Genomic DNA, 15874 nt, shown 5'->3' on the forward strand with positions numbered 1-15874 from the left:
GCACGTACACTTTCCTTGTAAACATTCTTCAGTGGCAAGTGCAATACGTGCCGAGACTGAAACCTAAATTAAAAGACGGTCGGATGCGTTCTCTAACTTAATAGAAAACAGTTTATTATACCTCTCGTTTTCCTGTTTTTATTTAACAAAAAGAGAATAAAGACACGAGCTTTCTCTCCTGCTCGTTTTCACGTGTCGCCGAAAAAGGAAACGTGAAAAGAAAAGGCCGGAATGAGTGAGAAAAAGAGAGAGAGAGAGAGAGAGAGACGGAGTCGCAAGGGAACGAAGGGTGGCCTCTTAATGCCTCGCGGCGGAATTCGCAAAATGCTCGGCTCGGGAGCAGCTGCTCCCGGCGTTACCAGTCATTTCCTCTTCTCTCTTTCTCTGCTTTCTCCCTCTGGGCCGCCTCGTCTTTTTTTTCACCTTGCTCCCGTTGCTACCCCATTTCCGCGCATCGAAAATCCACACCCTGCACTTCCGCCTGGCCGTCTTGGCCCGGTTGCACGCGCCTTCGGGGATCCGTTCGCCGTGACAAAGGAGGCAAAACGGTTCGATAAATAAATACTCGTTCGACCGGAAACGAGTCCTGTGGCGCCCCTCGGCCGTCCGGTCGACGACGAATTATTTTCTCGATCGACACCCTTTCTAGTTTTCCTCCACCCCTCAATCATGCACGTTTCACGGTCGCATCCAGCCTCTATTCGGAAACCGGAAGCTGCTCCACCGCAATTTATGGCTCTAGAATTTCGTTTCGTTAGAGCGAAGATCCTTCGATTCGATTTTTCATCTCTGGTTTTGGAATACCTTCTTTATAGACCGGGCGCTCGTAAGACAAAAAATGGAACAATTTTTTACAGTCTGCCATTGATAGGGGAAATATTTACAGCCACAAGCTGTAGATAGATGTACTTAAAAATCTTCGTTAAACATTAACTTTAGTTAGCAAAAAGAACGTAGTTTCTTGAAACAACTTTCAAACAGTCTGCCATTTATTTGAGCACAAGGCAAGATTGCGCAATCCATGAAAAGTTTATTGGCAGATGGTTTTCTTCAGTACAAGAATAAAGCGTACTTATGTTAGTTAGCAATTAAATCATACAAGAACAATCGTCTAAGAACAATTTTTTACAATCTGCCAAGCTCAATTTAGGCTAATGTTAGCGTAAAATTGACGAAATTTCACAAGGCAGACTGTTTGAAAGTTGTTTCAAGAAACTACGTTCTTTTTGCTAACTAAAGTTAATGTTTAAGTATGCATTAACACGTAACGAAGATTTTTAAGTACATCTATCTACAGCTTGTGGCTGTAAATATTTCCCCTATCAATGGCAGACTGTAAAAAATTGTTCCATTTTTTGTGTTACGAGCGCCCGGACTATTATGTACGTCGTGCAGTTGAGATGTTCAGATGAATCGGTTTCGCCTGAGTTCGCTGACGAATTTATTTACAGCGCAATTCTATAATCTCTGGGAGTCACGTGTAAACATACGTGCTTAAAATTTAATCTCTAAAAAGTTGCAACGATTGCCGAGTGGTCTCAAATTTTCCGATGAACTGAAGCTTGAACCGTAAATCTTGTAACTCTATCGGAGCATCAATTATGTATGTTACCCAGTTATCTTATCGCCTAATACACGTTTAGCTGCATTAAAAATGCCGATACGCGAGTTGTGTTTCTCAGCAGTTAGAAACAATACTTGATGGCTAGTTCCCTGTACCTTATCGCGACTCGAGGCGACAACCGTTTTGCATTTATGCCTCGGAGTTGCCAATGTGGCTCCTCGTACAATACCGAGTGGTACAATGCTGTGTTTGGAATGTCGGAGCGAACGAGTTTCGAGAAGTGCATCGGTATCTTCGTTATCGTGTTATCAAACTTCACTTATTCCCCATTTCCATTTTATCGCGTAATCACTTTTATCGAAAATCATTCATCGTTTGAAAACTCGCTTATGAAATCCTCTATCGTGTTTACTCTTCTTTTAACCAAACATCAATATCTCGTGTTTTCCTCGTTACTGTAATGAGTCATGAACATTCATACATATTCCTCGTCGGAGATCTGTTTTTATTAGTGCTCGTATCGTGATAAGGAGACTTTAGCAGGTTCTCGTTCCCTATCCTGGTAACATGAACAGAAGTTGCAAATATTTGTCCAGAGATCGAGGAGATTTCGATATTATTTGTCGAGGGAATCCCTCGACCAGAAATGCTCATTACCTTCGACTCAGAATTATTTATCTCTGAATAACATTGAGCTTTGTGTACTTTATATGCAGAACATTATGAAACAATCGTATTCAAGATCTGTACTACGTTCCACGAGTTGTAATACTTGAGTAAAACAATAACATTGACGTAGTCGAGAATTGAATCAAAATCGAGTGTACGTGAGTTATTCGTAAATCTGTTTGGTCGGGAGAATTTGCGAGATGCAAATGAGAAATCTGGTTTCGAACTATCTAACGCGTGGCGACGTTCCACTGACAAATGGATGGAAATTAGCAATTAACGCGAAGCGTTTCGTCGGACGGGTTTCGATAAAGGTTCTATTTCAATCGAGCGTGAACGATCGGCGATAATTTACGAACGGTGGCGTTTTTTCCTCGCGCCGTTGCTTCGATTCTCCCGGGGTAAGTGCAGCCGGGCTTTCTCTCTCTCGTTCACGCGCTCGTGGGCGTACTCGCAGCAAAGGCGTAGTCGAGCGTGAAGAGTAAATCAACGCGAGCACGCTCGCCATTGTGTCGTTATTACCGCCATTAGTTATACATCGGATCCGTGCGCGCCCCGGCTTTTACAACTTTTTCACCGTCACGCGTGATGTATCCTTTGAATTATTCAATCCCCCCCGTACGTTGTCGGATAGGAAAAATCGGCATACTTTGGATTAATCGTGTCAGCAATTTCAGAAATTTAATCTGAATAACAAACGATTAAAAAAATGCCCTGTTCTAATTTAACATTCACGTTGTACGATCCATGCTAACGAGTGGCTTTTCTCTTTTCTGTTGCAGGTAAATTCACTGACTACTTAAGGCGTCTGAGGTATAGCGAGCACACGCGGTAGGTAGTAGAGAAAAACAATGTCTCGAGGTTCGGTTAGAGGGAATTTCCTTCGGTCCGGTGACTTTTATCGGGAAACACCATTCCCGTCCGCCTTAACACCCCACGTTGGAGGGAGCCACGATTTATACGCGCTTGATCGGCCGTCCTAAGCCTCTCTCGTTAGAATCGATTGCGCGAGGGCGTTCGGCTAAGTCACGTCTCCCTCCCGGAATTAGGTCGTCCCGACCGAATTTCTCAAAACAATTCTGGAAAATTCAAATCCGCTTTGGCCATCGCATTGTATTAAATTTTATTTAATGATTCGGTGAATAACTTTGCTATCGTAAAAGCAATTGCAGGATCACTTGCTTTCAAAACTCATCGTCTACCGTGAAAATATTAGCCTTCCCTATAGTTCTTTCCACGCTCTATAAACGTCGCTACGCGAACGTTAAGAGCGATTGATTTATAAAGAGACACGTAAGCGTGTTTACTTTTTCAAACGAGTCGTTCCAACCAGTTGAATTAATTAGCCGATGATAACGAGTCACGCGCTCGGTGTACCATTGTACAAGCGTTCTTTATTACTTCATGCACGTTAGATTACAATACGAAAGTCGTCAACGGCTCTTCTAGACTTAGCACATACCAGGAGGTATGCAACGATTTTCCTTCCTAACGAGTCCCTGGTTACAGCGACAGCCAGAGAAGGATTTTGGGCCCAACGCTCCTCTGCACATCTGTGACAAACTCGTTATTATTACGGACGAACAAACGTGGTCGATCATAAAAAAAATGATTAGAAAATAGACCAGGTCCTCTTCAAATCTGATTACGATAATTCGTTCTTTGAAAGTGACCAGAAGATTTGTGTTTTTTTTTTTGCATTGAGCATCATTCACTTAATTCTGTTTTCTGACGAGAGGACCTGACGAGATTATTGGCCATGATTTTTTACGGGAACCTGAAGATATTACTGACCAAGTGACAAGGCGCGGGATGTAGCATATCGCATCTAGGCTCGCCGCAGCGTCCACAAGGTGTCCATTCCTCGTTTGCTGGACATATCTGCCAGTTTTCGACTCCCCTCAGGGCTCTCAGCAGTAACTCCTCAGGCATTGCCGTCGTTTCAACTGACGAACCAAATTTCAGTTCGCTCGATGAATAAGAAAAGTCGTAAATCTTAAATCAGAATACACTTACGAACGACGACGAGAGTGGCGAGAATCGCCAACGCTACGACAGGTCGACGCATGTTTTTTCAACCGGGACAACTTCTAACACGAAACGAGATCTACGTTGCCTTTTATACCCCGCGATCTCGTTTAAACTCGTCCTTGCCCATTGTTTCGGCGAACAATCGTTGATTAAAACAGCTACTGATTTACAATAGCGAATTTCTGGCACTGGGAGCGACTTTTATTCCGTCTCTATTGGATTGTAAATTTTACGTTCAATTACAGTTAGATTGCGGCTCGTAAGTAGAAATTTCTTTTACCTATCAAATATCCATTTCATGCGAGGCATTCTATTTTCGTATATTCAATTTCCTCGTGAATGCATAAAATCCGCGATCTACTTATAAGGTAAAGGAGGTAGTACCTGGACACTTTTGAACATAAATTTTTTATAATGTTTTTTTACTACGAAATTTAAGCATAGTACATGAAAACTTATCATCTTAGCAGATAGCTGGGATCTCATAGTCATATTTAAGAAAAAAAAACCTTCTTTTGTAATATATGTATTAAAATAATCGCATTAAAAAAAAATTGCTGTCAACCGCAGTAGTAGGACACATTTAATCTGAACGAGTGGTGTAGTAGGACAAGTATGGAATCAGAACTGGGACAATATTATTATGACGCCTCTAAGCGAATTGAGAAACAGTTGGATTAAGAGAAAGGGTTGAAAAGTTATGAAAATACACTAAATCATTTATTGTGAAAAATATATCATACGTTTGAATGGCTTTTATACCAGATCCGAATTTATCCAGGTATTGCAGCGCGATTAATTAGTGAGGGGCTAAACCTGGACAGCCACTGCCGTCTTGTCCCACTTCTACGTATTAAGTTTCAAAAGGGATTGTAAACTTGGACAGTAAATTATTAAATACATATCTATTATGTCCAAGTACTGGTTCCAAAATTCGTTTTGTCCCAGTACTACTTCCTTTACCTTAATACGACGAACGAAATTCCTTTGTGAATCGAGAGCAGACTCAGAACGTCGAGTCGAGAATTTCGGATACAAGAGGAGAGAGACAGGATACGAGTTGATTCGTAGAAAGATCACACACGCGTTCATTAAACGTTCGATGGCGTAGAGATTGGCTCGTTAGCGGCACGTTCAGCTCCGGAATCCGCCGCGGGAATAATAATACACATAGGGGTGGGTAGAGGCAGACTCCTGTCGGAGACGTGTATCGTCTTCCTAACGACGTCTACTCTCGGACGAACTCGAATCAACAATTTATTATCCGTCCCGTCCCGCGAGGATCAATACCACCACCGTATCTCTTCGGTATAGAATCGCATTCCCACGTTGAAATTGAAATCTATTCGTTGCCTGCACACACGCTCCCCGTCTCTCTCGGTCTCCCGTGCACGCGTTGCAAGTCTTGATTGCCAGTCGGCTATAAAGAACGTTCGATGCATACAGGCTCTGGGCATGCAACGATTGCAGGAGACAGCGGCAACGACCGACTTCAAGGTAGCCAAAGCCAGTCGTTCCACGGCTTATGTAAGCCGTCTCCCGAGAGGTCCGCCAGCGAATCCGTTTTACGGTTTTGACATCGAATCGCGTTATCTTAAATAAAAAGTAGTTGCAAAAGTGATTGGCACATCGTGTAATTCTATGTCCATACTGATCTTTACGGCCACCTGTACAGCCTCTGTGTTCTTCATTTTTATGACACCGATCCCATTTCGAGAAGCACGTGCAGAACGATTTGTACCAAAAGATTTTTAACACTAGATTGCCCAAGGAAGTCATTTTTACTGCTTTTGGGCAAATGTACAAATAATAATGCATAAATTATTTTTTTCCCAAGTGAAGTAAATTTTTTTTATCGTTAACATTTACTAATAACTTGTTATATGACTGTAAATAATATAAAAAATATTAAAAATTAATTTTAGACAAATTTCTTTACACATTATTCTTTCACAATGCAGTCATTTTTACTGCTTTGGGCAATATATGTATTTAATAATTTACTGTCCAAGTTTACAATCCCTTTTGAAACTTAATACGTACAAGTGGGACAAGACGGCAGTGGCTGTCCAGGTTTAGCCCCTCACTAATTAATCGCGCTGCAATACCTGGATAAATTCGGATCTGGTATAAAAGCCATTCAAACGTATGATATATTTTTCACAATAAATGATTTAGTGTATTTTCATAACTTTTCAACCCTTTCTCTTAATCCAACTGTTTCTCAATTCGCTTAGAGGCGTCATAATAATATTGTCCCAGTTCTGATTCCATACTTGTCCTACTACACCACTCGTTCAGATTAAATGTGTCCTACTACTGCGGTTGACAGCAATTTTTTTTTAATGCGATTATTTTAATACATATATTACAAAAGAAGGTTTTTTTTTCTTAAATATGACTATGAGATGCCAGCTATCTGCTAAGATGATAAGTTTTCATGTACTATGCTTAAATTTCGTAGTAAAAAACATTATAAAAAATTTATGTTCAAAAGTGTCCAGGTACTACTACCTCTTTTACCTTATCGCTGATACAGGATTCCATTTATTAAACATTGCATACGGATTCTCAGGGAACATTGTTCCCTGAGAAAACTGTTATTCGTTCGACTGCATTATTCAACACTCGATTTCTGCTATCGAGCTATCATTTATTGCACGATCCAGCAGAAATGTTGTAACTATTAGTAGCCATTGGGTCGAAAGCTCGAGGATATCTGACTTTGCCGAGGCATAATTACATGCAATTATCACGTTCCTCTCGTTAATCACCAACGATCCTTCAGAATCCCGTTGCTCGCAACGTTGTTGATTCGCAATGTGCTCCGAACGGATAATTTGCCAGATGGAATTAGCCTCTATTGATGGATTAATACAAGGATACGCGTGCCACAGTTTCCCATCATCGATTTCGAATCGTAGAAAGGAGAAACGTGTTTCGTAAAATTCAATTGAAATAAGTGTTTCTCTTTAAACGAGAACGAAAAAATGTAGCCGTAAAAGAAAGTTGTCGAGTCAGTAGATGATTGTACGGTAAATCTAATTAGATCGAACACGGATTTTTCCGCAATTTCTGATCGCCGTCCTCTCGATGGTCGTTAACGTCGCCGCGAACTTTCGATCGGGTGTCGTCGAACTTTCACGGCTTCGGGGGGTGGCGGGCCTCCAAGAACTCCTCGGGGCCCCGTCGCGGACATTTAAATGCAAATACACTTTTTTACTTATATTTATATGCAAATACGGTTATTCCCGGCGGATGGGACGGCGACGCGCCTCGTGAATGGAAACGGCGTGCTTGAAAACCTGAGAAAAAGCCAATGGGCGGCGCGTGATACCAAATTACGTCTGCCCGATTTCTGATTTGCCCCACGCTCCTCCTAACGCCGAATCTAACTTGGTCAATCACGGGTACAATTGTGTCAAACATATCTCGTAATTTGACACATGCTATTTATAATATCGATTATGATTTCGTTTTTCCGTTGTTGTGTGAACTAATGATTTTCATTCAAGTAATCGATCATTGATATTCTCGCCATTCAAGAAATTTAGTCACGTTTATTAAAACGTTTAACTGATAGACTTGGATCAGCAGTAGGAATCTCAAGTTTGGATAGATTCTTAACGATCACGTCTACGAGAACGTCTTTGGGAGATGATAACCAAGCGGTCGATTTGCATGTTATCTTCCTTATCGCGGAGACGAAGGTGGATCATTTCGCTGGAAGACAGTGCATCCTCTCTTCGGATCGTGCAACGACACGCCGTTTGCTCGATCACCGAGCCGGGGTATCGTTATCGGTTATCTAGAATTCCCTCCGCGGACGTTCCTTGTCGGAAGCAACAGCAGCAACCCTGTCGGTGTACTACACGTACATGTAGATAGAGGCTAGAACAGCCGCGTTCTTTATCTTTTCTCCAATTTCCTTCCTCCGTCGATGAGACATCGCCACCACCGTTGGGTGGTCGGTTGGGTCGTTCACCTCGCAATCACGCGGAGTCTGCGATCTTTCAGTCACCTCTGTTTCGCAGATGCGAGAAGGCGGTGAGATAAAAAATATGGAAGGTATCGAAACAAAACGAGAAAAAAGTGATAAATCAGGAGGAGGAGGAGGAGGAGGAGGAGGAGGAGGAGCAGGAGGAAAATCGCAGCATCGGCGAGCGATATTTAAAATGTAGATGCACTGATTTAAATACCCCGTTCCCGTTCGCCATTTAATCGGTCCTGTTTCTTCTCCGGTCGTGTCTCCCCTTCCCCGTTCTCGCTTTTCTCCTCGCCATTATCCCGACAAGGGTTCTTCTCTCGCCGAGGGTGCGAGAGAGAGAGAGAGAGAGACACCCGGAGCGTCGATCTGTAATCCGAAAGTTGTCAGCCGCACATTGCGCGCTGCCCTAATGGAATTTGAATGTCGTTAGCCGAAGTAACCGGGCGTGAGGAAGGGACCTTATCCCTATTATTGCGTCGTACGATGGAAACGGGGCTATCGCAGGTATAGGGCCAAGAAGTAGCGGCCTTGTAAAATTGGGGACATCGTTTCGTGAAACCCACGCCCCAAACCGTTCCGAGAATCCTTTCATATGTTGCCTCGTGTACTTTCGCGCCTAATCAGAATTTATAACGCCGCTGCCGTGATCAATTTTAAAGGCTAATCGGCGAATTTCGTGAACTGTTCTTTGCGAATCGCGAAACGTGAAGTCTTATCAGGATTCTCGTCATCCGGTCCTTACTTTTTCCTCTTTTGTTTGTTGCGGTCGAAGAGTACGGATCGACATTACGTCCGTTCGATTTCGATAGAGGAGAACGAATTTAGTAACGAATCGAGGCACGACGACGTCTCGAATTTTATCAAACAATGGCGGCACCAGACCAAGAAAGCTTTGGCGTACGATTCAAGAGGAGGCTTCCACAGTACATCGCCGCATCCGCAGGTTCATAATCCATAAGTTTACTCCTTTAGGAGAGAAACTATTCGCTCAACGTACCCGCGATTTTTCAACATTTTATTCAGTCGGAACCAAGTCGAGTTTTCTTTCATTACTTTGTAGCAGTAACGCGTAAAACGAGCTTTCTCCGTATCTATAGTCGCTATCGATATCAACCTATTTCGCGGCAGAAAGTCACGACGCGTTCGTCGTAGATTCTCCAGCCTCCTTTTGCACGGCGCACGTATTTTTCATTTCTTCTACGCCTCGAATCTTCCGTAAAATCTGCAACCTAATTGCGAACACGAGCTTTCTCCGTGTTGATAGTCGCGTTCGACGGTCTCGTCGGGTAGAACCTGTTCCGCGGCAGAAAGTTGCAACGCGGTTGCGTCGTAATTAAAACGGTTTCAGCATGCCTGGGCGGATTCTCTCTCGGCTGCGGTCTCGGATGGAGCGCGCCGTGCGTCGAGATATTGAAGGAGGAGCACGAGTACGATCAGTTCGCGACGGACCTGGTCGCTTCGGTGTTCCCACTGGGCGCGGCGCTGGGCATAATCGTGGTGCCGTTTCTGATCGATAAGATCGGCCGAAAATGGACGATGCTGTCGCTGGTGCCACCGTTCCTTCTCGGTTGGGTCTTGATCACCGTAGGTGTGTCGGTGGTGGTGCTCATGGCCATCGGCCGGCTGATCACCGGCGCCTGCGGTGGCATGTTCTGCGTCGTGGCGCCCATGTACTCCGCTGAGATCAGCGAGAAACAGATCAGAGGTACGAGAAACCAATTTCGGCGGCGGAGAAGGATTAACGTGGAAGATTCACGTTGGACGATGATGCTGCAGGCAGGTTGGGCGTATTCTTTCAACTGCTACTCGTGTTCGGGATTCTGTTCGCCTTCTGCTGCGGCTACGCGAAGAACGTCGCCATAATCTCGTCGTTGTGCGGCGGTGCGCCGCTTCTGTTCGCCTCCGTCATGATATTCATGCCGGAGAGTCCGCTCTATTACATCATGAAGGACAACGAGGCTGCCGCTAGGAAGGCGATGCTCTACTTCCGTGGCCCGGACTTTGACATCGAGCCGGAGATCAGAGAGTTTAAAGTCAGTTATTTACCGCGGAAGGTAGCGAGTTCTCGTTTGAACGAACGGTTTCGACAGGAACAAGTAGAGAAGACCAGAGCGCACAAGGTGTCCATCGAGGCTTTCATGCACAGACCGATCCTGAAGACGATGATGCTGGCGTACGGGATGATGTTTGCGCAACAGTTCAGCGGAATCAACGCGATCATATTCTATTGCGAGTCGGTCTTCAGGCTGACCGGCGTCGACCTAGACTCGATGTTTCAAATGGTCATCGTCGCGGTGGTCCAGGTGGAGGCTTGCCTCATCTCCGCTGCGCTGATCGACAAGGTTCCCCGACTCTTTCCAATTTCTCTTTCTTTAGCTATGATCCCATTTTGGAATCGTCGCTAATTTTTTTTATTAACCATTTAACAAACGGAAGAATTTGACTCGAGCAGTTGGTTTTAAAACAGCGACGAACCTGGGAACCGAGTGTCAAGAGGTCGGCAAAAAATAAAGTCGAAACGATTCTTACAGCTAGGTAGAAAGATCCTCATGCTGGTATCGATGGGCGTGATGGGCGTTTGCCTGGGCAGCTTAGCCATCTTCTTCCTCGTGAAAAGTTCCGATTCCGAACAGGCCAGCGGTTTATCTTGGTTACCGCTGGTGGCTACCTGTACTTACATTCTGGCCTTCTGCTTAGGCGCCGGTCAGTGACACACACGTCTAGCTTTTTCACGCTCGCAGTCGCGCTCATCTCAATGAAACCTAGTTGCAAATGATGATTCGTCGAAACGATTTATTTGTTCTTTCGAGGCAACGTCGAATCTTTGCTTTCATCTCGCTTTCTCATTTGAAATCGTGTCAGACCTGCATTAATCGGAGTTAAAACAAAATTTTCCGGACAGGACCCATACCGTGGGCGTACATGGGCGAGATCTTCCCGCCGAATATAAAGGGAGCTGCTTCGTCCAGCGCCGCGTTCTTCAATTGGATGCTGGCGTTCATCGTGACCGTATCGTTCTCGACGGCCGTACGCATCCTCGGGAGCGCGGCTACGTTCTTCTTTTTCGCGTTTGTCTGCCTGGGGGCGTTCGTGTTCCTGATGTTCTTCATGATCGAGACCAAGGGCAAGACCTTCGTAGAGATCCAGCAAGAGCTGGGCATTTACGGTATCTACGACTGATCGGACGAACCGCGCTGAAAACGGCGCTCGGAAAAATTTTAATGAACGACGAAAGTATGAGAATTTTTTGTAAATGATAATAAACGTAACTTCATTCGGAAGAATCAGAATATTCATTTTGGAAGACGTGTTTTCGTTAGTCTAAAGTTTATCTCACGAATAGTTTTATTTTATATTCCTTTGACTGTACAATGGGATTCCGCGTCGGAACTGACGATGGAGTTTCGGCAAAAAATACTGGAAAAGGTTGAGGACGAGAGAGAGGTAGGTCTCGGTTGCCGAGCGAAATCCCTCTTCTCGAGCGAGGATGCGAGCTAAACTTGAACTCGACAGGGGATTATGCGACTCTCGAGCATGCACCGTATGCAGCGACACGCACAATGCGCCTACAGGCTGCTCTGCCCTTGGCGCTGTTCTCGAGTCAACAATGATGCGGCTGTGCCTTCTATATAATATGAAAAATCTTGAGATTAGCGTGCGCTCGAGAGCGTTATTTGTACAGCCTTTGGCCGGGTTTCGACGGAAAAGGCTGAACGCGTTCTTTCATGGACGTTGACCCGTGAGGTTAATCGGGGAACATTGACCGATCGGTGATCAATGAACCTGGTTCACCGATCACCTCGATAAAAAGTATTGCATCGATAAGAAAGTAGATTATACATCCTTTGATCACGACTTATGATAAAAATCGGTATCGGTCGGTGTTAAACATTAAATTAGTCTACAGTTTGTTCATTTTCAAGCGTTTCCACGATGCAGGATTTCTAAAGAATCGGAGAACAGTAAAACGCAATCCCCCCCTCTGTGAACCTCGTGCATCAGCGATGCAGTTGGCGTCGCCTGGTAGGCGTTCGCTTTCATCGATTATGCATTCGAATTTATATTTATGAAGCGTAGTAGTCGCTCGTATCGTCGTGGTAATAATGGATGCTGCTATAAAATCTCTGTTCGTCAGGGTCGGACGTTGCACGTCGAGGATCTGGCGTGCGTTGTCTCTGAGCTCTTCCGCTCCTCGGTTTCGCACGTTTCCCAGACCCTGACGACGTTTCTCCACGTGGCCGGATGTTTACTCGAGCCTTGATCCCTCGAGGACGTCAAACATCCATGTAGAATCCGTAATACGAACATCGTACATGGATCTTAATCTGGATTTTAATAGAATATTTCAGATTTTCCGAGATAATTAACACTAGAAAGACTGAAACTTAGTATATACCTATATTGCCCAAAGCAGTCAAAATTAATGCATTGTGAAAGAATATTGNTTTGTACATTTGCCCAAAAGTAGTCAAAATTACTTCCTTGGGCAATCTAGTATTAATTGATTAGTTAATCTAAATTTTAGTAGAACGACTTTAATTTTGGTATATTAACGTAATTGGGCGTCTGGTTCGATGGTCGGTGGTACATAGATAACGTTCCCTTCGTCACCGAATAAATTTGCTGACGAAACCGAAAGTATCGGAGGAGAAAGACGGACCGAGGCAAGAAACAGCCCCGTTGGGAGGGCGGGAGAGGCCAGACGAGTTTTTCCCGTGCTACGTCAAGAACCAGCCGGTAGGTTCTTTCTTTCGTGGAAAGAAGCTGACTCTGGTATCGCGAGTAGCTGAAAAATTGCCCCGCGATATCACGGTCAGGGCTTAGCAGTTTTCTGACTCAAGGACACGAAGGAGAAAGAACTCGTCGAACCGTGTGGTATTTTTTTATTATACGAGGGAAAGGAAAACGTGTTTTCATCAATTGTTTTATACATTTATTTGTTACGCGCGTTTCTTATTTCTGACACATCGACAAGTGACTGTAATTACGTCAAATTAGAAAGAGAAGGATGATCGACGAGGCTTAAATGTTGGATCACGAAACTCGGGTGTCCTTTTCCAGTCTCCCTCGATATTCCGGTCCGGTGCAGTGAATCGGTCAAGAGAGCCAGTTTGAGGCTCGCTGTTGTATATTTCATGAACGGCGAGTTTCCATCCTCGTCGTTGCGACCGTAAGAGGAAGAGGAGGACAAGCCGGATCGGTTCACTGACGTGGTTCGAGCCACGCTGGACCGTTTTATCATACCGTGTCGCCAGCGTCTGCGGAAAATCGCGTTTTTTCACGTCTCTCCGTGACAGGGGTTGATCACACCGTTCCTCGCCGACTCCCCAACGTAAAAGGAAAAGCTCGTCACAAAATTTTTGGAACTTACTCGAAACCCTTCAACGATTTCTCAGGAGTTTCATACTAGGATTCGTCGATAAGTTCTTATTATTATATGACATTATCTTTAACCCTTTCGCTTCGAGCGCCGCTTACAAGCGGCGCGCATAATATGTTTTGTGAAGACCTAGGAAAACGTATATAGAGCAACAACGCATATTGTGCGTATTCGCGGCGCGCGCGCGCGCCCGTACAGAGACAGTACTTCGGCGGACTGGACATCCGAAGCGAAAGGGTTAATGGAAAACACACGGAACGATCAAAGTCTGTGCGCCGAATTCCGTCAAAGTCCCATAGGAAACTTAATCGATAAACTCTGAATGGGTGAGGGGTCGACTATCGTACCTCGAATCGATACGATGCAAAGGAAGTATCAAGCGATCCGAGTTCTATTTTCTCCCCTTCCTCGATGCGCCACCTCGGATAGACTCCTCCATTCACCCTCTTGGGCTTGTTTACCTGTCTCTCCTCTCTTTAGCCGTCTCGACCCACACGCGATCCGCGCTTCAAGGTTCCGCTCGCGGATCACTTGGCAGACGGCGCGAACGCGCGCAGATGGTTCCCCCTTCTCTCCCCTGTCCCCTCGTTCTCTCCGTTGCACAACGCGGCTCGATTGCACACTGCACCATTGCACCGGCGACGACCGGGGCCATTGGCCTCTCTCCCGCCTCGGTATCGTCGACTCTCGCCTGCTTCTCTCGCCGACTCGCCCAAAACCTGTGACTTTTTTTCCCTCCATCGGTTTATCACGAGGCCACGCGAAACGGGGACAGGTCACCGTGTCGTCGAACGATTTTTCTCGATTCGATCGAACAATCCGAACGTTTTTTCCGACCTCGTTTCACGTCTCTTTCGCGCGACTCCCAAGTCGGTTCGCGCTCTTCTTCTCAGATTTTGAAGAAACTTGGACTCGATCGTCAGTAGACAGTATTATTTTATACAACGTTCAAAGGATCAATGATTTCATTTTTCAACCTGATACCCCGCATGCTCTTATCTAAAACGATGACCAGGCCAACGAACTGAATTTAGCATGGGACCGATTAATTAATTTTTATCTGCTCGGATCGCGATTCTCGTTTCCTGTGCAGAAGCTATCGTCCTGCCATAAATAACGCGACGACAGAAATAAACGTACTTACGTACGTCGCACACAGCCGTACAAGATTCCGCGTTCAACTACTATCGCGAGTCTATCCACTATCTGGGGAACGGGCAAGAGACTCGTAGGAGGCCGACGTCAATGGAAATCGCTGTTCCAACCGGTCTACATATGCGATCCTTTTATCACTCGGCCTGCTCAAAGAAACTACTGTGCGTCCCATCAATGGACGCGTACTCTTTATCGATGATAACGTATCAATCCCTTCGATACTCCCTTTGTCTACATCTTTTTCAAACACACTTAAAAAATATCCCATATTTTTCCATTGACTTCTCAAAACTCGTCTGTCGACTCTTTCTGGTCGACGATACCACTTGGAATTCGAGTTGGGTTAACATATTTCGCACCAATTCTGTCATCCGTCACACTTGTTTAACAGCCATGAAGTATGATCTCGCGTTAAGTACCGGTGATCAAGCAATAACCTGAAAACGGGCGAAGCGTATTAATCTATTAGAGCCAGTTCGTCCATTCGCACTTTCCAGTCATCAGACATCAAGAATTACAACGTCTTTACGCGTAATTTAATATACAATAAACGACCGGACTGGTCAGTTCTCGCGCAAACCGAAGGAAAATTTGCCCATTGTTCACTAATGTAATAAGGTAAAGGAGGTAGTACTGGGACAAAACGAATTTTGGAACCAGTACTTGGACATAATAGATATGTATTTAATAATTTACTGTCCAAGTTTACAATCCCTTTTGAAACTTAATACGTACAAGTGGGACAAGACGGCAGTGGCTGTCCAGGTTTAGCCCCTCACTAATTAATCGCGCTGCAATACCTGGATAAATTCCGATCTGCTATAAAACCCATTCAAACGTATGATATATTTTTCACAATAAATGATTTAGTGTATTTTCATAACTTTTCAACCCTTTCTCTTAATCCAACTGTTTCTCAATTCGCTTAGAGGCGTCATAATAATATTGTCCCAGTTCTGATTCCATACTTGTCCTACTACACCACTCGTTCAGATTAAATGTGTCCTACTACTGCGGTTGACAGCAATTTTTTTTTAATGCGATTATTTTAATACATATATTACAAAAGAAGGTTTTTTTTTCTTAA

At 44.5% G+C, this 15874-nt stretch overlaps 1 protein-coding gene across 5 annotated transcripts in view; it reads left to right on the top strand.

Annotated features, from left to right (window-relative positions):
- The window catches only part of heca (hdc homolog, cell cycle regulator), a 140744-nt gene that overhangs the window by 66484 nt on the left and 58386 nt on the right, over positions 1 to 15874 (top strand). Inside the window, exons 2-8 of one of the 5 annotated variants that reach the window (XM_018034211.2) lie at positions 3016 to 3064; positions 9025 to 9195; positions 9601 to 9957; positions 10029 to 10285; positions 10343 to 10594; positions 10784 to 10955; positions 11155 to 11548. The exons of 1 other annotated variant lie outside the window; for it this stretch is intronic. In XM_018034211.2, coding sequence (XP_017889700.1) covers positions 9120 to 9195; positions 9601 to 9957; positions 10029 to 10285; positions 10343 to 10594; positions 10784 to 10955; positions 11155 to 11432 — 1392 coding nt within the window. In that variant the 5' untranslated portion in view covers positions 3016 to 3064; positions 9025 to 9119 and the 3' untranslated portion in view covers positions 11433 to 11548. Of the gene's footprint in view, positions 1 to 3015; positions 3065 to 9024; positions 9196 to 9600; positions 9958 to 10028; positions 10595 to 10783; positions 10956 to 11154; positions 11549 to 15874 lie in introns of those variants that run through there. 3 more of the 5 variants (XM_026818232.1, XM_026818233.1, XM_026818234.1) reach the window with 3 other exon arrangements.

This window comes from Ceratina calcarata, unplaced genomic scaffold (genome assembly GCF_001652005.2).
Source record: "Ceratina calcarata isolate Rehan_Ccalc_2016 unplaced genomic scaffold, ASM165200v1 scaffold78.2, whole genome shotgun sequence".
Lineage (NCBI taxonomy): Eukaryota > Metazoa > Arthropoda > Insecta > Hymenoptera > Apidae > Ceratina > Ceratina calcarata.